Source organism: Emys orbicularis, chromosome 4, assembly GCF_028017835.1.
Source record: "Emys orbicularis isolate rEmyOrb1 chromosome 4, rEmyOrb1.hap1, whole genome shotgun sequence".
NCBI classification, from domain to species: Eukaryota; Metazoa; Chordata; order Testudines; family Emydidae; genus Emys; species Emys orbicularis.
This window is the reverse complement of record NC_088686.1, coordinates 108797966-108822125: the sequence shown is the minus strand read 5'-3', so window position 1 is coordinate 108822125 and position 24160 is coordinate 108797966. Positions and strand designations below refer to the sequence as shown.

At 45.5% G+C, this 24160-nt stretch overlaps 1 protein-coding gene across 1 annotated transcript in view; it reads right to left on the bottom strand.

The window, feature by feature from the left end:
- LOC135878773 (SITS-binding protein-like) overlaps window positions 1-24160 on the bottom strand; it is a 69139-nt gene that overhangs the window by 17882 nt on the left and 27097 nt on the right. The window contains exons 7-9 of the mRNA XM_065404520.1: window positions 19366-19502; window positions 3181-3302; window positions 1145-1324 (exon numbers count right to left, since the gene is read on the bottom strand). Coding sequence (XP_065260592.1) covers window positions 1145-1324; window positions 3181-3302; window positions 19366-19502 — 439 coding nt within the window. The remainder of the gene's footprint in view (window positions 1-1144; window positions 1325-3180; window positions 3303-19365; window positions 19503-24160) is intronic.

The window sequence follows — 24160 nt, the reverse complement described above, 5'->3', positions numbered from 1 at the left end:
TCAAAATTAGAAGAGTCAATAAACACCTGATCAACCTTACAATAATAAACCAGATGCACACAACTCAGTGCTCCAGAGAAAGCCTATAGCAATAAGCAAGTACACAGCCCTGCTCCCACAAGCAACCAGGAGAGCCTCTTTTAGTGCTCACAACCAACACTATGAGAAACAAACCAGTGCACATGTATAGAGGATCCTACAGTAACAAACCAATGATTTTCCACAATTGGACTGGTAGGGCTCATTAAGGAAAATGAATGGGCAGAGGAGATGAATGAAGTTTATAAATTGCTCTTCAGATAGTTGGAAATTTCTGTCTTTTGTACCAGTGCAATAAGTGGCAGCTACTTTGCCAAAGCGTTGTAAACACAACAGTGAAATACTGATGCTGCAGGAGTTAGAGGAGACTTCAGAGAACATCCCATAAATCAAAATTATTCTTGTGTAGTCTTTGCCAAGCTCTCCAAAGGTAGGGCAATTGGCGGGAATTCAGAGAAGTGCAACAAAAATGACTCAGGGGCTGAAGCCTCTGACTTATGAGGAAAGATTTTAAAAGCTAACTATGCTTAGCTTGGCGAAGAGATAACAATCTGGGATCTGATCATGAGTACAAGTATTTGGACAATATAAATGTCAAGAAGGAAAAAGTGTTGTTTAGAGTGGGCAAAGGGGCCATAACTAGGAGTAATGGGATGAAACTCAGAAGAAAAAAATGAGGTTGACTATCAGGAAACAACTGGCAGTAAAATCCGATAGGCTGTGGAAGAGCCTCCCCAGGGATGTGTTGGAAGCTCACTCACTAGAGCCATTTAAAATTAGACTGAGAAAAGCACTAGAGAATATAGGGAAAAATCTTCCATTGACCTCCAGGTTTGGATAAGTGCCAATTACTTAATTGGTCTTTTCCCTCTTTAATGTCTATGGGCCTAATCCAAAGCCCATTAAAGTCAATGGGAGTCTTTCCATTGACTTCATTGGGCTTTGGATCAGTTTCTATGTTTCTAACACAGGAATGCCATTTAATTTGGAGCATTCAATGAAGATGGGTCGGGAGTGAAGTGTGCGCATCAGGGGGTACCTGGTCTTAATCATAATCTTAAACGTTGCTGCATGTAATTAGTACCCAAATCTCTCTGTGTCTTACCTCGTCTCCAATGAGGAATTCGTCATCTATAGTGAAGGTGACTGGGTCATTGGGGCTGAGCCACCACAGCGGCCGGAAGATGGGATACCCCCAGGAGAGCCATTCCTTGCTGAATTTTAGAATGAGCGGGACAACAAAATCTTGATGCCTCTGTATGTATTGCCTAGTGAGATTCAGTACCTGAGGAGAAGAATTTAGCATGTTCTCTCACTTAATAGATGGCAATATAAGAGCAGAAAAATGAGACTTTTAAGCCTACTTATGTATTCCTGGAGGAAAAGAGTAGTTGCTCAGAAAAGCAGACACAGTAAATCCTAGCAGAATGATCAATAGACACAGCAGACAATCATGTGCAAACAGCTGTGATAGATTGATAATAGCTGTAGCTATGAACTCCACTAGGAGCTGAGTATATTGGTAATATCCCCTCTGGATTCATCTCTTCTAACCCATAAATGATTAACCCTTCTGCTACTAGTGTAGAGGATGTGATTTAAGCACTCATTCTCCCAGCCTGAATTTTCACAAATCATTTCCCCCCTTATAGTCTCCCTCAGCTCCATGTCTGAGATCAGCCTGCTTGATTCTATTCTAGATACTTGCTGTTTCAGAAGCAACAGGGAGATGTGTATACAGAAGGACACCCTGTTTCTCTGACTGCCATTTCTGCTTATGAATGTTCGGCAAAGTGTTCCCTTGAAGTGCAATCATCCTGGTGGGAAGTCAGCAGCGCTTCAGGGGTGATGCACCTCTCTCCTAAACTGGGGAGCACTGGAAGTGCATTATCTCCCAGGCACTTATTTGCTTCAAGAAAAGTCTGGAGCGCAGTTCTGCAGTGTTCTGTTCTACCACCACTCTTCTTCTATGTGTATGTGGAACTGCTGGGAGAGATAGCGTGACTTCATGGGCAATGGTACCATCAGTATGTTGATAGTACACAGCTCTAGGTATCACTTTCATCAGATCTGGATGGCGGGGAGTGTCACTTCTCACTGCTTTGTTGTTATTGAGGGTTGGATGAGAGTGATCTGGCTAAACTTAACCCAGGCAAGAAAGCAGTGCCTGTAGAATGGGGAAAGGACCTTGCGAGTCCAGGAGGTGTGGTTTGCTTCCTACTGTTCAGGGGTATTCTCTAGTGTTTGTCTAAGTGGTGAAAAATTGATGGTGATTTAGGTTGCCCGATTGCTCCTGGAATCTCAGGTGGCACTGGTAGCCCAAAAGGCATTATCTCCTTCGGGTAAGGCATTCTCTCAAACACGGACCTTGCTTTGTTGTTCATATCTTTATGACTTCTAGACTGGTTAACCGCAATGTGTCTTATACTGAATTGCTCTTGAGAACCTCTCAGAAGCAACAGCTGCCTGGGGCAGAAAGCAGCTTACACCCCTGTTGAGTAAGTTTAGCCACAGGCACTATATTACAGGAAGTGCCCTGGCTTTCTAGAACAGCTGAAACACTTGAGCCAACAGACCCGAGATATAAACATCTGTGGTTCCAGAAGCAGGGTGTTCACACTGAAGAGCCCTTGTCCTGGAATTCACTTCCTTCACTGATCTGACCAAGCCCAGGTTTGTTGATTTCAGTGGGAGCTGAAGGGGCTCAGCATTATTGAAAATCCACCCACACTTGTTAGGAATCTATGGATTTAGGAGCCTGACTTTTTAAGATTGTTATTTGTTCCTGTTACTTTGGGATTACTTAATGTTTCCAGTTTAGAAACACTGAACAGAAATGAAAATCAATTCTTCAAATTGTGTCGGGGGGAGCTTGCATTAATGATTTTTATTATTTTTTTTAAACTCTGTCATTTACAACACATGGGTTTAGATTTTAGAGACCCAAATTCTGAACCTTTTGGCCTTAAACACCTCTGTGCCTCAGCTTGTTCACCTGTAAAAAGGAGATGGTAATACCGGCTTCACGGGGGCGTTATAAAGCTCTGTTGTGATCTTTGGATGAAAGGTGCTACAGGGCAGTTTAGCTGTCCTGTGTGCGTCAGGGAGTACGCGCTGATGTAGTATGTGGAGAGTACGTACCCAGTCGTCACAGCAGACCCATGGCGGAGTGCTGAAGGACATCACAGGAAGGAAAGTCACAATCTGCAGCCAACGAATATACAGCTCTTCTTCTGTCAGGAACTCATTTGCCAGGGTCCCTCCTGTGCAGGACATATTCAGTTTGTGAAAAGGCAAATCAAAAGCTTATTTGTAACCCACACACCTCCTGGGTATGGTGTTCGGTCCCCTCTATTGGCACTGAGACCACTTAGAGATTAATGAGTCTGCTACAGCCTTAGCTAAGAGCCATGTGGCTTTTAGCTCACGCAGTAGAGCAGTGGTCCCCAATGCGGTGCCCGCGGGCACCATGGTGCCCGCCGGGACATCTATGTGCGCCCGCCTACTGCCAAGGGAGCGCCCCGCCGCCGAGGAGCGCGGCCGCCGGACAAGCAGCTTCTTCTCGGCGGCGACGCCTCTTGATGACGCTGCTTCTCGGTGGCAGCGACGCTTCTTGGCGTTGCCGCTTCTCGGTGGCATTTCGGCAGCTGCTTGTCCGGTGGCCGCGCTCCTCGGCGGCTAGTCGTCTGGCGCCCACCACACTGAAAGGTTGGGGACCACTGCAGTAGAGGCTCATGTATTTAGCTCCAGAAATCCCAGGTTCAATCCTGCCTGCCAAAGACTGGGGTCTGTCGGTGTTACATATGCAGTCATTTATAATGAGATGCTCTAACCCCAGAATCTGTGTTGCTGCAAGGTGCCAGACAGAAAGCCCTAGAAGTCCATAGTTTATCCACAGTACAGGCAGTAGCAGCTTCCCCTCCCGCCCCAGCCCTGCAATGTATTTCAACCTGTTCTGGAGGGGTAAGAAGGTACTTCAGTCCTCAGGCCTATTTGATTCTTAGCCTCTCTGTCAGACTGCAAACGAGCATGCGAGTCAAGGGCCACGGTTTTGGACACTTTCCCACTGAGAAGAGGGCTGAAATCACTGACTCGTTACTCAAAGGCCACAGAACAGCTGGCACCTGTAACACGTTGTCACTAGTGAACAGGGCAAGCAATAAATGAGTGATGGAGAGGTGAAAGATTGCATTTCACAATGGGGAAAATTTTCAAAAGCAGCTCAGTGATTTTGGATCCTAAATCCCATTGACTTTCAAAGGGATTTAGGTTCCTAACTCTCTCTAGAAAATGTTGCTCACTATCAGCCCCACAGTATAATCCTTACCTGTTTACAGGAAGTACTATGTAATGCTTTGTTATTTGTATTGCAGTAACACCCAATGTCCTCAAATGAGAATGGTGACCCATTGTGCGAGGTGCTGTACATGAACATAGTCAGATCGTTTCCCCATCGAGAACATTCATTCTCAATAGATAAAGGATGTGTTATTGCCTTTTGACAGATGGGGAATTGAAGCACAGAAAGATTAAGTGACTTGCTCAAGGTCACACCAGGAGTCTCTGATACCTAGGCCACTGCCTTAACCACAAGCTCCTCCCCTTCCTAGATGGCTAAAACTCACCTATGTCAGATACTAAATGCAATAGCTTTTAAATATGGTGCAAAGGCTTGACCCACATCTCTCTCAATAGAACAGGTAGCAATGGCATGTATATTCTTTCCAATCCTCTGAGCCTCCCAGTCACCAGGAAGCTTACAGAGTATTTGAGTTTTCTACTTTTCCAGATTGTTCTTTTTCTCCTGTTAACCTGGGATTAATATTTCCCATTTAGAAACACCCAACAGGAATGAAAATCAGGACTTCAAACTGAATAAGCGGCAAGATCATAGTATTGATTTTTAATATTTGAAAACTCTTCCATTTTAACAAGTCATGTGATCATACAATGAGCTGGAACCCTGGGTGGATCTTAAGTAGAATACCACCCTTTTTTCCATGTCAATCTGAGCAGCAGGCTAATAGGAAGCTCCTAACGCATACTCACAATCAAGGGGGGGGAAATGGACATAGGAAGAGGCATATGAGAAGAGTGTTGAGCAGGCAGCCTAAGTGAGTTAAGCACCCAACTCCTATGGAAATTCAATGGGACTTGTGTGCCTAGCTCCCTTAGCGCCCTTTGAAAATCCCAGCCTTTGTCAGACTTTTAAATGTAAAGTTATGTCCTCAATTGATGTAAATGAGCATAACTCGATCGAAACAAAGGGAGGGTCCAGCCCATTGACTGTAGTTTTCTATACTTTGTTGCTAGCTGATCAGGGGTACAATGAAAGAAAACTACCCTGAATGTGTGATTGAAACATTAGTGAAGGCGGGAAGAAGTTATTTATTTGGAGGTGGGATCTCTAGAACGCATACAGCATATTGAAAGACGACGGGTCGGGCGACATCTGAACGGAATGAGGACCAATAGTATGGCTCAGCCGAAGTTCAACAAATCCAAGGGAAAAACTTTAAACTAGAGGATGAATGGGACAGGCCTATCCGTAAGTTTAGACAGCAAAGAGGAACAAGATACGGAAGAAAGAAGCAGCTATAACAACAGGAAGGGTGGAGTGAGAAAGGAGCTGGCATTATCAGATCAGGTGATCATTGCCTCAAGGGCCAGGACTACATAGGAAACTTTACTGGCAAGCTATCCTGGATACTGCTTTTTCTGGTCTATTTTATTCCAGTTCCCCATCCACACCCCAAGCAAAATAAACTGCATGGTAAAAGCACTGCTTTCCTGGCCTAACTGCACCTCCACTCAGGGCTTTTGCCAACACAGCCGCGTCAGTCAGGCATCACAACGCTTCGCACTCCTGACCAACCTAGCTATTCCAGCAGAAGTCTATAGTGTCCAAATTTAGCAGTATTTAAATTACCCAGGTAGACTTTGAAGCCTCTCCCATTTCCCACCTCACTGAGGGAAAATGGGTGCTGTAGACTTCAGACCTTAGTGAGGTGGGAGAGGTCACATCTCTTCTGTGCTATGGTTTAGCTGGTGACATTTTTATGCCTGCTCGGGTTAGAAAGGGAACAGTCCCTAGGACAACACTGTATAGATAGACCCAGAGGCGGCTCTATGTTTTTTGCCTCCCCAAGCACGGCAGGCAGGCGGCTTTCGGCGGCGCGCCTGCGGGCGGTCCGCCTGTGCCGCGCCATCGGCGTCCCCGCCTCCGAATTGCCGCCGAAGCCGTGGGACCGGCGGACCTCCTGCAGGCACGCCGCCGAAAGCTGCCTGCCTGCCGCCCTCACAGCGACCGGCAGGCCGCCCCCCGTGGCTTCCCGCTCCAGGCACGAGCTTGCTGCGCTGGTGCCTGGAGCCGCCCCTGGATAGACCAGGACCAGATCCTCAGGCAGTGTAAATTTTTATCCAAGTTATATGGAACTACATAAAACTAAAGCTAAGGACCTGGTCCTGTGTACCTGCAGCAGAAAAACTAATTCTTTTGTTTGTGTTTTTACAAAAATCTAGATTTTTGTGGACAACAGATAATGCAATGTTGGTAAGTAGAACTGGCTGAATTCTTTCAACCCCCCCAGAAAATAGTGTTTGTCAAAAATATTTGTTTGTGTGGGGGAGGGGGGGTTGTTTTGATTAAGTTTTTCATTTTCCAAAAGAATGTTGGGGGAATTTTTTTTTTATTTTTTTTTTTTGGATTTCAGAATTTTTGGTTTTGAAATGACCAGGTAAAACCTACTTTTCCCTCCCACTTTCTGATAGTTTTCAGACTTTTGTCAGTTCGAAAACTAATAGTGTGTTGAAGTATTAACACTTAACAATGAAAATATTGTTTTAAACAAGAAAAAAAGTGTTTCCCCCTTATTGGAAAAAGTTGAGAAACAGTAAGAAAGTGTGGGAAAGTGAAAAACAAAAACACCCCACTCTCACATATTTTTGGAGTTTCCCATTGGGAACATTTCTAAAGGGGATTTTTTTTCCTGCAAAAAATGTTGTAAGAAAAATCCTGGTTTTCCAGGCTTCTCTATTTGTAAGGGTAATATGTCTGAAAATATGTTAGTCTTTAAGGATTTTCCACTGTATAGTATTTAAGAAGAAGAAAGTCATAACAGCTATAGAAGCAAGCATGGTTCAGGATACCACAGACCAGATCCTCAGCTGATGTAAATTGACATAGCTTTGTTGAAGTCAATGCAGCAATGCTGACTTACCACCAGCTAAGGATCTAACCCCACATGTTCCACCACAGGTGGTTAAATGGAGACAAAAGTTTTCCAGAGAGTTTCAAAATGAGTACAATTGGTTGGTCTATGAACTGATCTATTGGTTCTGACTGAATGGGACAGACAGAGAGTGCAGGTAAGGAAGAAAAGGTTAATGTTACTGGCCATCTGACTGCTGAAATAAAATATATATAAATAAATAAAATATAATATAATTTAGTTCAGTCCATGTTATGGAGGATTAAAATTAATTAAGTGATGCAGTGGTAACTCCAGCTGGAGCATCACAGTGCACAGGCTATAGCGGTTAAATTACAGACAAATGTTCTAGATAAATCACCTGCTAAAAGAAGGAAAATCTTTAACTTTCTCTCTCGCCTTCTTTCTTTTCAGATTTGAATGTTTTAACAGCAATACCAGGTTTCTGTAAGTCTTGTCAAAGAGAAATGCAGCTACAGCACACCACTCCAGCAAGCTAAATGTATACAATTTTATAAAATCCCAGTGAAAACTGTCCTTTTCTGTAACTATTTTCTGCTGGTTACCAGTATACTTATGTAAACAGAAGCTATTTCCTTTCTAATCAGCCTCCTCGCTCTCTCAGATTCATTCAATCACAATCCAGTGACTATGACATTACAATACACCACTGTGAAAGTCATTTTGACATCACAAGACCCTAGATTGAGGAGTAACTGAATGGATCAGGCAGCAGTAGGGAAGCGATTATTATAAAACAAAGAAACTTTGTTTTGTTTTGCCAGAATCTTGGTAATCACCACTGAGAAAGGCATTATGGAGAGATGAATATCAGCAGAAAGCCAGAAGGCATTTGGACATGCAATATATTCCATTTTCCAATGTTCTCAGGAGATGAAATTCATCCTTTAGTAAGGGTCTATGCTGTAGTTTTAAATGGGATTTAAATAATATACAGACCTTGTGCTGATCCTCTGCCTTGAGGGTGAATTTTACCCAGAGTGAGTAATATGGAATATGGGTGTAATGAGATTTCAAAAGTCATAAACTGGGGAAATAGATGGCTCTGGGATAGGAAGATTTTAATTTCTAAGTCGCCAGTTTGAATCCAGCCCAAGTTATTACTGGAGACAGGCATAGGAGCAGAGCTTAATTTGTACTGGGGCTTAGCCCTGGCACCTCTTTTCATGCCAGGGCAGAGCCCTAGTGCCTCTTCCGTCAGTTTTCAGAGTGGTAGCCATGTCAGTCTGTGTCAGCAAAAAGAATGAGGAGTACTTGTGGCACCTTCCGTTAGTGGCATTTAATAAGGCATGCAATTCTACACCTGCATGCAAGTCATGACCTCGTATATACGGTGAGTGCGAGGTCACACTGTGCGGACGACACCATTTTGTTCTACAAAATGCCATCCTTCATGCAGCATGACCTTGCATGTATGGTGGATGCCATTTTGTTATGCTTGAGCCCCGGCACTTTTTCCTTTTCAAATTAAGCTCTGCATCGGAGACACTGGGCCAGATCCTCAGATAATTTAAATCGGCATAGCTCCACTGGCATCAGTTGAATGCTTCTTGGTCTCAAGCAATAGGGGATTTATGGTTTTGGAGCAGATTGGATAGCTGATCCTGCTATCACAGGACGGTGGCAACCTGGAGGTCCATGGGTTGTGCACAGATTCATGACAATATGCCACAGAATTTAAATCCTTAGTTTTTTCCAAAGTTATTCCCAAAAAAATCAGTAGACTAGACATTGACCAAACACAGAGTGCACTGACCCCCAGACACAGCACTAGAAAGTTTCATGCAAAGAGTAGCACCACTGGGATTACTAGCACTCATTCTAGGGAAGAGATTCAGTTCCGATAGGGTCTGAGATGTATTCCTATTCTCCCCGGCTTTGTCGCTCCTTCCTTAAATAGTTTGGTGGTAATAATCTGGGTCTGCTCCATCAAGTGGAAAGAGGTGCAGGGGGCAGGGTATCAATGACTCATTTATAAGAAACACATGGGATAAATGGAAGCAGATTCCAATTCCCCTCTGAAATACTAGACAGTTGCTTGAGGGTTAAAAAAAAGAAAAGAAAAGATAATGGAGCTGGGTTTGATTTAAAAATCTACTGCAGGCATTAAAACCCCAGAGCCCCGTCTAATAGTAAGAGGCTTTCAGAAACAGAGTATTTGTTTTGGTATAGCTTCACAAGTAACAGCTCACTGTACGAATAGGGAACCCATGCACTTCTACCTCCTAAGCCTGGCAGGAAAGCTTCAATATTGAACTTACTTCTTGTACACACCCCTTGCCACCAGCTCCCTCATTCTTCTTCTTCATTATTTTTAGTGTGGGAGCACCCAGTGGCTTAAACCAGGACCAGAAGAGCCCCACTGGGCTAGCTGCTGCACAAGCACACAAGTCCCTGCCCTGAAAGAATACAAGCTGGGAAGACACTTGTCAGCATCTCTTTAACAATACTGTGTATGACCACATGTGCCACAGTACAGGACAACCGTTCGCACCCTCACTGACTTCCTGTGGTGTTTTTCTCTCTATTATATTCTCCGTGGGGATAGGCTGGGTTGCTAGTAGGGCTTGATGAAGACAGAAAAACTCCATGCTGTATCACTGGCCAACATGTTCAAAAACAGAAGTTAGCTCCTAATGGAAAAGAGGAGACTAAAGGCCAGGGCTGTCCCTTCCCATACGCAAAGTATGCAGCTGCGTAGGGCACCAGCAAATTTGGGGCAAATTTCCTGGTGCCCTGCGCAGCTGCGTGCTGCTCCATCCCCTGCTCTACCTCTTCCCCACGGCCCCAACCCGGCCCCTTCTCCACCCCAGCCCCACTTCTTCCCACCCCTGCTCTGTCCCAGCCCCGTCCCCACTCCCCTGAGGACTCTGCAGCAGGGCCAGGCCTTCACTCACCGGCTGTGGGAAGTGCAGCAACCCAGCCCCAGCTGCGCCGCTGGTGAGTGCTGGGGGTGGTTCCCTCCAAGCCAGCCCCCCCCCCCCGGCATGGAGGCCTGGGGCCAGCCCCCCCCCCCCACAGAGCCCTGGGGCACCCCCCCCACACCCCCCACAGCGTAGGGCCCCAGAATAGCTAGGGATGGCCCTGCTAAAGGCAGACATGATAGCTGTCTTCAGATACGTGAAAGCCTGCCATAAAAAATGGAGAAAAGTTGTTCTCTCTTGCCACAGAGGGCAGGACAAGAGGCAGTGGGTTCATACTATAGCATAGCAGATTTAGATTAAATCTCAGGAAAAACTTCCTAACTGTAAGAACAGTAGGACACTGAAACAGACTGCCTAAGGAGGTTGTGGAAGCTCCTTCACTGGAGGTTTTCAAAAGGAGGCTCCATAGCCATCTGTCTTGGATGGTTTAGACCAGGATGGGCAAACTTTTTGGCCCGAGTGCCACATCTGGGTATGAAAATTGTATGGCGGGCCATGAATGCTCACGGTTCCCAGCCAATGGGAGATGCGGGGGCGGCACTCGGGACAGGAGCAGCACGTGGAGCCCCCTGGCTGCCACTACACGTAGGAGCCGGAGGGGGGGACATGCCGCTGCTTCCAGGAGCCGCGCAGAGCAGGGCAAGCCCCGGACCCCGCTCCCCATCCGGAGCTTGAGGGCCAGATTAAAACATCTGAAGGGCCGGATGCGGCCCCCGGGCCATAGTTTGCCCACCCCTGGTTTAGATACAACAAATCCTACATCTTGACAGGGGGTTAGACTAGATGACCTTTGTGGTTCCTTCTAACCTGATGATTCTATGTACCTAAATCAGTGGCTTGGTTATCAGATGCACTGGCTGCCCATCACCTCCTTTGACCTCAGAGGGAACTGTGGGGTGCTCAGTACTTTTGAAAATTGGGGCACTTATTTAGGTTTCTAAATATGGCTTTAGGAGCCTAGCTTTAGGTACCCACTTTTGAACATCTTGTCCAGCTATGTCTGCAATACCAGACATTTCAGAATCCCTGAGAGTAAAAAATCTCTCTCTAAAGCCTTGGCTACACTTGCGAGTTACAGCGCTGTAAAGCCGCCCCCAGCACTGTAACTCACTCCCCGTCCACACTGGCAAGGCATTTGAAGCTCTGTATCTCCGTGGTTGCAGCGCTGCATGTACTCCACCTCTCTGAGAGGAATAGCGAGTATTGCGCTGCCGCTGCAGCGCTGCGGCACCAGTGTGGCCACCCAATGCACTGTGAATGGCCTCCAGAATTATTCGGCAGTATCCCACAATGCCTGTTCTAGCCACTCTGGTCATCAGTTCAAACTCTACTGCCCTGGCCTCAGGTAACCAACCATGTGACCGACCCTTTACATTCCCCGGGAATTTTTAAAATCCCCTTCCTGTTTGCTCAGCCCGGCGTGGTTTGGAGTGCTATCAGCGAATCTTTCCAGGTGACCATGCCTCCACGCGCCAAGTGAGCCCCAGCATGGAGCAATGGCGAGTTGCTGGACCTCATCAGTGTTTGGGGGAGGAAGCTGTACAGTCCCAGCTGCACTCCAGCCGTAGGAATTACGATACCTTCAGGAAGGTATCAAAGGACATGATGGAAAGGGGCCATGACCGGGACGCCCTGCAGTGCAGGATTAAAGTGAAGGAGCTGCGGAGTGCCTACCGCAAAGCCCGCGACACAAACGGCCGCTCGGGTGCTCCCCCCGTGACCTGCCGATTCTAAAAAGAGTTGGATGCGATACTTGGGGTTAACCCCACCTCCACTCCTAGCACCACCATGGACACTTCAGAGCCGGTGGGGAGGAGGAGGAGGAGGAGGAAAACGGGAGTGATGGTGGTGGGCCGGATGGAGACACCCCGGAATCCCTGGAGCCATGCAGCCAGGAGCTCTTCTCGAGCCAGGAGGACGGTAGCCAGTCACAGCGGCCGGTACTTGGTGGAGGACAAACAGAAGAGCAGGTTCCCGGTAAGTGGGGTTTTTTTTCGGGAAGGAATTTTTTCGGTGCGGGCTCTTTGGGAGAGGAGGGTTAGGCATGCATGCCTAGATGTGGAATAGTGCATTGATGTGGTTTATCACATCGCGGTAATCGGCCTCGGTAATCTCCTCGAATGTCTCATCCAGAACGTGTGCAATGCGCTTGCGCAGGTTTATCGGGAGAGCCACCGTGGTCCTTGTCCCAGCCAGGCTAACGTGTCCGCGCCACTGTGCCGTGAGGGGCGGGGGGACCATTGCTGCACACAGGCAAGCTGCATATGGGCCAGGGCGGAAGCCGCATTGCAGTAGAAGACCCTCCCTTGCTTCCCAGGTCACCCTCAGCAGCGAGATATCATCCAGGACGAACTCCTGTGGAAAATGTTGGGACAGTGTTCAGTGTAGGTGCCCCCTGAAGCTGTTGGCTCTCCCCAAGGCACAGAAACCCAGAGGACAGTGCAGCCCTGAAACAATCAGTCCCCCTTACTCACCATTTTGAGGCTCCCGTGGGATATGTGTGCTCTGTTTCGGACGGGAAAATTATGCTATTGTGTAGACCCTGTGTGTTTCCTACTCCTTAAGTGCGGGGGGAATCATTACTCTGGTATAAACAATGCTGCCTCTGTTAAATGTTGCATTTTGCCTATACAGCTGCATCAAACTTGAGACCTCAGCCGTCCCTCTTATCGCCTGCTCAGAGACTGCAAAGACTCAGGAAGAGACCGCGAAAAAGCAAAGAAGACATGCTGCAAGAAGTGATGCGGAAATCTATTAAAGAGAATGAGAAAGCACAGGACTGGAGGGAGAGAGAAAGCAGGATCCGCCAGGAAAACGCAGCGCACCGGCGGCAAAGCACCGCGCATCGGCAGCAAAGCACTGATAGGCTCATAAGCATCCTGGAGCGCCAAGCAGATGCTATCCAGGAGCTGGTAGCCATGCAGAAAGAGGAGCAGTACCGCAAACGCCACCCCCCCTACAGCCCTTGTCCCAAAACTCTTTCCGTTGTGCCCCACTGTCACCTCCAACCCACTTTCCCCAACTTCCATGTTCTTCACGCCACCCGCTGCCTCCAACACCAGTATCTTCACCACCCAGCCCTGAAAACCACGACCCTTACCCTCTGCACTCAACCCCCATCACCATGCAGTATAGCTGTCCTGAAGTGCAGCACTCACTGCACAGCACACCAGACAGGACATATGCGAATCTGTGATTGTACCGTTCCCCACTCCACCCCCTTGTTTCTTTTCAATAAATACATTTTTTTTCTTTTCAATAAATGGATTCTTTGGCTTTGAAAACATTCCTTATTATTGCATAAAGTAAAAGACTCCTTAGCCCAGGAAATAAACAGGCACTGCAAGTCTGCTTGTCTGCTTAGCAAACACTGATTCCTAAAGATTGGAACTACTGCACTTCACTCCCGTGCAGGGCACCAGATATCACTGCTGGTTTTCAGCCTCAAATTGCTCCCTCAAGGCATCCCTAAACCTTGCAGCCCCGCGCTGGGCCCCTGTAATAGCCCTGCTCTCTGGCTGTGCAAATTCAGCCTCCAGGTGTTGAACCTCAGAGGTCCATGCCTGAGTGAAGCTTTCACCCTTCCCTTCACAAATATTATGGAGGGCACAGCACGCGGATATAACCGCGGGGATGCTGTTTTCGGCCAAGTCCAGCTTCCCATACAGAGATCGCCAGCGGCCCTTTAAACAGCCAAAGGCACACTCCACAGTCATTCGGCACCGGCTTAGCCTGTAGTTGAACCGTTCCTTGCTGCTGTCAAGGCTCCCTGTGGAGGGTTTCATGAGCCACGGCATTAACGGGTAAGCAGGATCTCCAAGGATCACAATGGGCATTTCAACTTCCCCTACCGTGATCTTCCGCTCTGGGAAAAAAGTCCCGGCCTGCATCTTCCTGAACAGCCAAGTGTTCCGAAAGATGCGTGCGTCATGCACCTTTCCAGGCCAGCCTGTGTTAATGTCAATGAAACGCCCACGGTGATCCACAAGCGCCTGGAGAACCATAGAGAAATACCTCTTCCGATTAACGTACTCAGAGGCTAGGTGGGGTGGTGCCAGAATAGGAATGTGCGTCCCATCTATCGCCCCTCCACAGTTAGGGAGCCCCATTTGTGCAAAGCCATCCACTATTTCCTGCACGTTACCCAGAGTCACGGTTCTTCTGAGTAGGATGCGATTAATGGCCTTGCAAACTTGCATCAACACAATTCCAACGGTCGACTTTCCCACTCCAAACTGGTTTGCGACCGACCGGTAGCTGTCTGGAGTTGCCAGCTTCCAGACTGCAATAGCCACCCGCTTCTCCACTGGCAGGGCAGCTCTCAATCTCGTGTCCTTGCGCCGCAGGGTGGGGGCAAGCTCCTCACACAGTCCCATGAAAGTGGCTGTTCTCATCCGAAAGTTCTGCAGCCACTGCTCGTCATCCCAGACTTCCATGACGATGTGATCCCACCACTCGGTGCTTGTTTCCCGAGCCCAAAAGCGGCGTTCCACGGTGCTGAGCATGTCCGTGAATGCCACAAGCAATTTAGTGTCGTACGCGTTACGCATCTCGATAGCATCGTCAGAATCCTCACCCTCACTCTCACTGTCACTTTGGATCTTAAGGAATAGTTCGACAGCCAAACGTGACGTGCTGGCGAGACTCGTCAGCATACGCCTCAGCAGTTCGGACTCCATTTCCCTCAGACAGATCGCACTGCACAGAAACCGTTGAAAGATGGCGCCAAAGGTGGATGGAAACAAAGGGATTTCTGGGATGCAAAGCGATGCATCACGGGGCATTGGGACAGGACCCAGAATCCCCCGCACCCACGCCCCCTTCCCACAACCCACGGCGCCAGAATGGGAAGAGGTGCTCTGTGGGATAGCTGCCCATAATGCACCGCTCCCAATAGCGCTGCAATTGCCGCAAATGTGGCCACGATATTGCGCTGGGCAGCTGTCAGTGTGGACAGAGTGCAGCGCTTTCCCTACTCAGCTGCACGAAGTCAGGTTTAACTCACAGCGCTGTACAGCTGCAAGTGTAGCCAAGGCCTAAAAGTATCCAACATATCCGTTTGTAAATCAAAAGCCTGGGGATGCTATTGACCACGAATGTTATCACCGCAGTAAGCTGCTCCAGGTAGAGACACTTAAGGACAGTACATCTAGATGCGAGTGGGCAGAAAACAGTGCTGCTCTGTCCTTCAAGGTAGAGGGAGAGAATGCTCAAATTGGCAGGCACCTGAAGATCCTAACATTGGCGAAGGCTGTCTCCTACTAAAAGCTATTTTTAAAGCAGGAGAAAGGACTCAAACCGAAAAAAACCCCATTTTTAAAATGTGCTTGAAAAAGGTGACTGAAAAAATAACCATTTTAGGTGGTGCAGGTAACACTGCCTATAGTTAAGGTTGCCCACAACTTCTCATTTGAAGGACCCTATTTTCTGTTGTTTATAACCTTGCCAAACTGAAACCATTTGGCTGAAGTTTTCCACACTGGGTGTCTGCCTGTGGCTGAACTTTTTGGGGGAAAGTTTCAGCAAAAATAATTCAGCCATTTCTGAGAACAGGATAAGGAAAAAACTATGTTGTCTTGCCCACGCTAATGAATTGGTTGTAGGAATGTTATTTTTAGAAGCGCTAATGTCTCCCAGCTTTGGAGCAGAGACTTGAAATTTGGCAGGGGGGTGGCCTTTGTGACAGAGAAGTGTCTTTTGCTGTTTCCATGAAAAACTACCCAAATTTGTCCAAGAAAAAATTGCCGTTCATACACACTCAATAGAGATGTGTTAGAGTTTGGCTTCTAAATTCTCCAACAAGTCTGTCTGTTCTGAGCATGCACCAGCTCCACACAGCTCCTACATACCACTGGACTGTGCATGCAACATCCCAGCCGTGTTGGGGCTGAGTCCAGGACTTTCCCTGCAATTGCTCTTTCAGGCTGCTCTGGGGCAGGGCACTAGAACTGAGAGCAGGGACATTGTCCTGTGCTCTCAGTGCTCCCCCTGCTGGCATCTAGATCATGAGGAAAGAGAAGAAGCCGCATGACACAGAATGCAGAAGGGTAAGGAACTTATGGTAGGGAGGACCTGGGTAGAGAGGGGTTGCAGATAATGCTAAGTATTCTGAAAATTCACACCCTAAGGGCCATATTTTTAAAGATATATAGGAGCCTAAAGATACAAATAGGTATCTAGTGGGATTTTCATAGGCACTCGAAAATCCCAGTAGGCACCTATCTGCAGCTTTAGGCACCTAAATACCTTTAAGAATCAGGCCCCTCGCATCACATATCAGTGGACACTGTTGACTTTAATTTCTCTGTGTGTCAGTCCCCCCCTCTATAAAGTGGAGATAATACCAATCCTGCATCTCACAGGGATGTTATGAAAATAAATTAATTAATGTTTAATGAGAGCCATAGAAAAAAACCACAAGGAAATTAATGATTCTGTCCTTAGGGCAAGGTTTGAACAGTGTACATTAAATAAGGCCTAGGGCTATACACTGAATTATGGGAATAAAACAAAATTCACTGACCAACCTGCACTGAATGAGGGAAGAGTCCTGTGGAAAAGAATAGTATGTGATCATGACATTAAAGATTGTATCATAATGGATATGCACAAGGGGCCAAATGAAAGTTGTGCAGGAAACCTAAATTCTGATCTTTTCTAAGTTTGTAATGCTTAATGTTGTTTTGACATAGGCTTTTTTTTTTTTTTTTTTTGGATGCAATGTAATGTTATATATACAGTTAAAGAAAAAAAAGGGGTAATCTCATCATTATTAAGATAAACTCCTTTTAAGGGTGTGTTTAGACAGGTCAGTAATATGCTTCTGGGTCTGGATCTGCTAAAGCAAGTTTTAAATGCGAAAAATGAGCTGTAAAAAACAATATTAAATTAGACCTGAGAGAAACTAAGTGCTGCTCTGGCCCTGCACTGCCTGAGGGAGCTTTAGCCAAGCACGTTGTAAGCAGGAAGCCAGAAACGTCAAAGAAAGTGTAAACAACCTGTGCAGATGCGGCTCTAATAACAACTCCCTCTCCCCCTGCTCTGGGGGTGTTTTTTTCCGACATCCCCCCTCTGCCAAGTGTGAATGATTCAAATGAACCCCATTGCAAGAGTGAAATGGTCAAAAAGGAGGAGGTTCTGAGGTACACAGACACAAGAGGCAGCAACTTCATATTAAATTACTAGCTGTTAATTACACAAAAGGAAAACAAAAAACAGTGCAGTTAAATGCAGCTTCACAACCTGGCATCCAGCCATCCACCTTCAACCTCTTTGTCCCCTTCACTGATGAGAGAAGGAAAAAACAGTCTTTACTGGCCCAGGTCTGTCCCCTTCTATCAGGATCTTCATCAGTTTGAACCTCTAGAATAATTGTGGCCCTATAGGGTGTGAGTCAACAGTCCCCCTCAGTTCTCCATCTAGGGTGAAAAGGTTTCCCCCTAGAGGACATGAGGCACCAGTCACTCCGATTTTGTCCAATGGGATAGGACAGGTTCCGAGATGAAGAACACGGCTCTCTATAAATGATCTGAGACACCTACACTGACCCGTGGTTGTGCCTCTGGAATGAACACAATTCCTCCAAAAGGCCATGGAGTTGCCCATCAGCCCTGGCTTATTGCTTAACTTAGTAATGGTTTCTCTAGGCAAGGCTCCACTATGAATGATCCAGAGCTACATCAGTTGGATCATTTTGTAGGTTGCAATGGAGGAAGAGGAAGTTCCTTTCCCTCAGGAGACCTAGTGCTGTGGCTTTGTATTTGGACTACTGAGGCCACACCCCAATCAGCAGGGGAGCTGTTGAGCAACTCCATAACTGGGCTGGAATAAGGGATAAACTGCACCAGTGCAAATGATGCTGCCTTCGTGTAAGCAGAGTTTGCCGCGATGGTTGAACTCCCGGTGCTGATAAGTGTCACCATGAAAATATTGGCTGGTCAAGGGGCGGCGGGGAGCGGCAGGTCAAAAATTATCCGAGGGGGTTGGGAGCAGCCATTTGTAAGGACATGGTCAGTGGGAGCTTGGCACCAAGTTACTAATGAGGAGCAGAGCCCTAAGCATAGAAAATGGCACCCATGGATTGTACAGCTACTCTCCATTAGGCCTTTCATAAGGGATCCTCCTTCTCAGACCTGACTCGTGTGTGCCGGACTCGAATGCAGACTTCAGTGCAACCATTTTAAAGTGTCAGCAGAAATTCATAGAGACAACCATTGTTCTTACCCTCTGAGTTGGGAGATGGCCTGGGGCAGGTGATAGCAAAAGCATAACTACCAGGTAGCTATGCAGCCCATAGAGCTCTAAGATGCAGCCTCTGTAGGCCCTCTTGGTGCAGCCCTTGGCAGGTCCCAATATACACAAGAAACCTGCAAGAAACCTCTGTGCAGGTATAATCTTGGCCCTTGCATCCCTGGTCCAGGATGCTGTCTAGCACCAACAGCATTGCAGAGAAACTCCTGTGAGAGGCAGACTGGGGTGAGCATATGCCCCACCCTGAGAAAAGGACGTGGATGGTGCTGTTGTACATGCTTCCCCATTGCTCCCAGAGGTATCACGCCTGCCTCAGACACAAGGGACCAGATCCTGAGCTGCTATAAGTCAGCATAGCTTCATTGAATGCAGTGGAGCTATGCTAACTAACACCAGGTGAGGCTCGGGCTCAACACCTCAAGGAGCTGGTGTGCAGTTCCTTGTGCTCCCACTACGCCACATGGCCAGTGCACAGTCTAGCCCAGAGACGAACGTGGACGCAATCTATGCCAGTTTATACAAATTTACATGCAGCCCTCAGGCTCCTGGCATATTTTCAGTGAGCTGGACCCAGTTAAGGTGCCCTTGGTACAAGGTTAAGGAATTCTTTGAAATCTAATCCCAGGGAAGCTAGAAGCATATGGGTTTCCGATTTAATTTGATAAAAGCTTTTCTTTAAATTCCCTGGTTAATTCCTGTTAATAGTAAATCAAATAAACTTGATGTGGCATAGAATAGGATACCAAATAACCCCCCCCGAGGCTGTGTCTTAATATAGCTTACTATGGTTTTTAGCAGCTTGCTGATGGAGCTAACAGACCACATGCATTCTTCCTGCCGTAGCAATAGGCAATGGTTTAGACCTTACAAAATTCATGCAGAATGGTCTGGGATATGAACAGATCATAAAAATATATTACCTACTGCATCCGGAATGAAGAAGTTGTAGCCAAGAAGACTGTAGTGAAGCACAGAAGGTATAATTCCCTTCAAACCAGCATAGCTCCAGTCCGACTGGAGCGGGGTCATTTGAATGAAGAGTGGCAGATGGTTAGATCTAGGAGCAACAAGGGCAGATGAACAGCAAACCAGAAAAACACATGTAATGTTTAGTAAGCCTCAACTCTTTCAGAAAGCATTATCTGCCTCACCCTGTGCTGTGACATGTGTCATCTGAGTGTGTGCGTATGCTGGAGCTAGAACAGATAGTCTGAACGCCTAGGTAGAACTTGGGGTAGTTAGCCCGTCCTGCCATCTGTGCAACCACAGATACACTGCTGGTTGTGTGTCTACCCAAGTTGGAAATTACACCTCCAGTGCTAGAGTAGACATACTCTGAATGCTCATCCCTGCTAGAACAAGACACCTTTTGCCATTTGCTTACATTTTTCAATACCTAGATGACTTCAGTGTATTTTAGCAAGAGTTTATTTGTATGGTGATGTTGGAACAATTAATCTGTCTGGCTTTAGCAAAACATCCTCCTCCCCGCTTTTGTCCTGAAATGACTGGGTTTATTTCTAACTCTGCTCTTTCGTTGTGCTGTCCTTGCAAAACTCTTAGTTTAATTTTAGGTAAAGCAGGGTAACTTCATGTTCCAGTTAGGAATTCTGTTATTTTTGAGGTTATAATAGACATAGGTCTCACTGCAGGAATTTCATATTCATCTACATTATTGTCAGGTGGTATTAATGTGTTTACTGCCCTGCTATTGGTATCAGCTGGAGCAATTCCTTATTCAATTTTTATTTCAAGTATGGAATAATTCTCTCCAACTTCAGCATCACAAATTGGGATCTAGATTGTGTTGAAGATTAAATCCAAACACATTTTCAAGCAGTCTTCAACCAGTTTATTAATGGCTCTTTTTGTGTGTGGGTGTGGGTACGTTCATAATGTAAGACAAACACAAACACCTTCTTTTCAATCTAGAAGTAGTTTCTTTCTGCCATGTTTAGGTATCATGAGTCAAATGCAACAGGCTACTCTTCCAGTGCACAAATGTCCCATACAGATAAAAATCAACAAATGGTCTAATAGAAGTTAAATTCATGGTTAGGTGCCTCTCCCTTGCTGTCTGCCAAAATCACCTAAGTCTTTCATTGTGTTCTTTAAGGTCTCTAGCCCAAATCAGAATTTCATCTATTATAACTTTCATCCCTTGGAACTCCTCACAAGTCTTTACACTTTTTGATATGCTCTGGAACACAAGTAACAACTAAAGGCACACCCTTAAAACACCCAGTGTCTGAAAAGTCACTAATTTAGAACTTGACACAATGCAGGTTCTTCATCTAACACTGAGAATATTTTTTGGTACAAAGTGTTTGGCCCCCAATTCTTCAAGTTTTAGTCATATACAGTTCAGGTTTTATTACTTTATTTAAAGCACATGGATTGCTACATATTCTTAATTCATTTGGCTTTCAGTTTACATGTCTAGAGTTAAATCAGTCTGTAAGTTGATCTAAATTTTCAGTAATTACTGTTTTTTCCATACAGTTAAAATTGCACTTGTCAGTATCTATTAGCACAATTTTTTCCCTTCGTAATTAGACCACTAGAGTAAATTGACTTGTTTCTCTAACTGGAATTTTTCTTTCAGACACCCTGAGTCTTTGAGGCCATTTGAGAAGTCTCTCCAGATACAGCCTACGCTCTCTGTATGTGATTTTATGGTGTTTACAGCAAACATATTTTTAACTAACTTCATGGCTAGATAGGTTTTTAGTCTTCAAACAGATGATACCATCTGTGTTTAACTGTTTGAAAAGATATTATATTATACTGGTTTCTAAAGCAAATTGTAATAGTTATTTGCCTTTATACCAGTATTTTCTGACCTGAATATGAAACAAGCTTTACTTCAATTTTCTGTATCCTTTCCTTACCTACAGTACTAGGTATTTAATGGAATAACACTACATTGTACTCCAGTGTCTAGGTTAAAAGGCTACAGTTCTGTCATTAATGCTTAGCTGTATTTGTTAATCTGAAGCAGTAAATTCTGCAGATACTACCAACAAAGAGATCTGAATTATAGAATTGTTTGGCAAAGAAGGAGACACTGAAGTTTAACTATTTGACATATCTTTGAAAAATTATTTTTTCATTGCTTTCATACCATATTTGACCAAATGCTGGGGAATTCCTTGGCTAATGTTCTTGACCACATCTAATGGAGAGAGATTTTTATTTTGATTTCCTTCATTTCTGGTATTGTCTCTTTACCATGATGACACTGGACTACTTGCTTATCTGTGCCCAGATCACCAAAAGCCAAAATCTACATTTCACTCATTTCATTGGCCCAACAAGATGTCTAAAACATGGGTTAAATCATCTTTTCCACAGCAGTTTGCCTCACTTGGTCATTTTGTATTCCATATACAAGCCTCTTGGTTATTAAAAGTCACATTATTCCCCAAATTCAAGTTTGAGCTTTAATCATTGAGTTAGTCACTTATAAATTAACTGGTTCATATTGCCCTTGAATATGAATTTTTAAAAACTGAATGTCTCTCAGGTGTAATATTTTTCTAGGTTTAGGTAATTCTAAAATCATAGAAATGTAAGGCTGGAAGGGACTTCACGAGGTCATCTAGTCCTTCCCTCTGTGCTGAGGCAACATTAAGTAGACCTAGTCCATCCCTGACAATGTTTGTCTAGCCCATTCTTTAAAACATCCAATGACAATGATTCCACAAATGACTTGGGTAACCTGTTCCAGTGATTAGCTATCCTTACAGTTAGAAAGGTTTTCCTAATATCTGTATACATCATCTATGCCAAATCCTCTTTATGTCTTCTAGTCCCTCCTTCCATGTAAAAGCATCAGATGTTTGCAATACTGCTGATCCTGACATGCAGAGAAACAGCATGGCTGGCATTTTAGTTGCTTTCTCTGAGATCCCCATCAGTATGAGAAAAATATCAAACTGTTTAAACACTGATGCCATTTCCTTGTGAGGATTCCTTGCAATTCCAATGGGGTTGGAGGAAGTCAGTCCTCCAATTTTGCTTTTATGTATCTCCTGACACCACATAGTATTTAGCAAGCACACAGGAGTCAGATTGGCTAGAGAGAAGGTACAGCACTTTTATAAACTGCATGAGCACTTGCATCAGATTCAGACTGCTCCCAGCTCCTAGAAACATTTGGGCATTTCCAGAACAGTCATTAGCACAGTCACTACTGCAATAGCGCCATAACACCTATCCTTACAATACTCAGCAAAGCCTTCCTCATGGCTTCCTTATTGCTCTATGTGCCATTACTCAAGGTCTGACCTATTGCCCATTGAAGCCATTGGGAGTCCTTCCATTGACTTAATTGGGAATTAGATTGGGCCCTCAATGCACACTCAGGGGTCACAAGGCTTCTGATAGCATGGTCCCTCTGGTATAGGTCCATAAGATAGTTTGGGTGTTGCTTTTCTGGATGTGCAGTCACGGCCAGATCCTGCAGACTTTACTCAAGCAAAACTCTCTGTGAAGTCAACAGGAATTGTGTGCAAGCTAGGATTAGGGAAAAACTTCAGGATCTGTGCCTATATGCTCTTAGGGCTCTGAAGTGGTGACCTTTGCTTTTAGTAGAACACCATTAACTAGGGGTTCTTAACCTTTATCACACTGTGATCCAGGCCCAACTGGGTAATTTAGATTCCAAGATCTTCAAGGCAATGATATTGTCTTTTAGGTATCTAAAGATATGCCATGAATATAAATGGCACCATAAACAATAAGCAATAGTAATACTACTAACTGACTGATTGGTTCACAGGTGCTCCCAAAAATACTTTCTGGTGATGCTTTCTAAGAGGTGACATGGGATTTGATGCAATGGTTTATGGAGCAGTTCTGGTATCTGAGAACTACTAAATACAAGTGGCTGAGCAAATCTGCATCAGCAGAGGACCTGCTTGTAGGAACAGCTTGCCACTTTACTGCTTTCACTAGCTAGGGGCTACCTTACACTCTTCTGAATAGTCACAGACAGCACCTTCTTTCTGAATCACTGTCAATCCCACAGCTGATTTAGAAATATCTCTTTAACTAGACATTCAAAAGGAGAGTTACCGCCTTTCTTTTTTTTAAAATGAACCATTTAAAATGATCTTTGTTTCCAATTTCCTGTAAAATCCTCATAAGAAGCTTGAAAATATTTCCCAAACAATTTGTATCCCTTCGCCATCTGGTAAATACAAGAGATCCCAATAATAAAAAACAACAAAGCTTTCCTCTGTGATAGTGCCTTTAATCAGAGTATCTCAAAGTGTGTTACAAACATTAATTGACTAATTAGACCTGCTGTGAGATATGTAAAGGCTATTTAGAGATCAGTGCAGGGCTTAATTCACAATGAAAGAGGTGCCAGGGATCAATCAATGATTTACTTTAATAACTTATGTGGCAAGCCCAGAGGTGCCGGGGCTATGAAGTGCCAAGCCTAGAGGCAGGGCCGCCCAGAGGATTCAGGGGGCCTGGGGCAAAGCAATTTTGGGGGCCCCTTACATAAAAAAAAGTTTCAATACTATAGAATACTATATTCTCGGGGGGCCCTTGCGGGGCCCGGGGCAAATTGCCCCACTTGCCCCCCCTCTGGGTGGCCCTGCCTAGAGGTGCCGGGTCTCAGCCCTGGCAAGCCCTGGCACAAATTAAGCACTGATCTCTGTCCCTGCCACTGAAATACACCCACTTCTGGTGTGGAATATG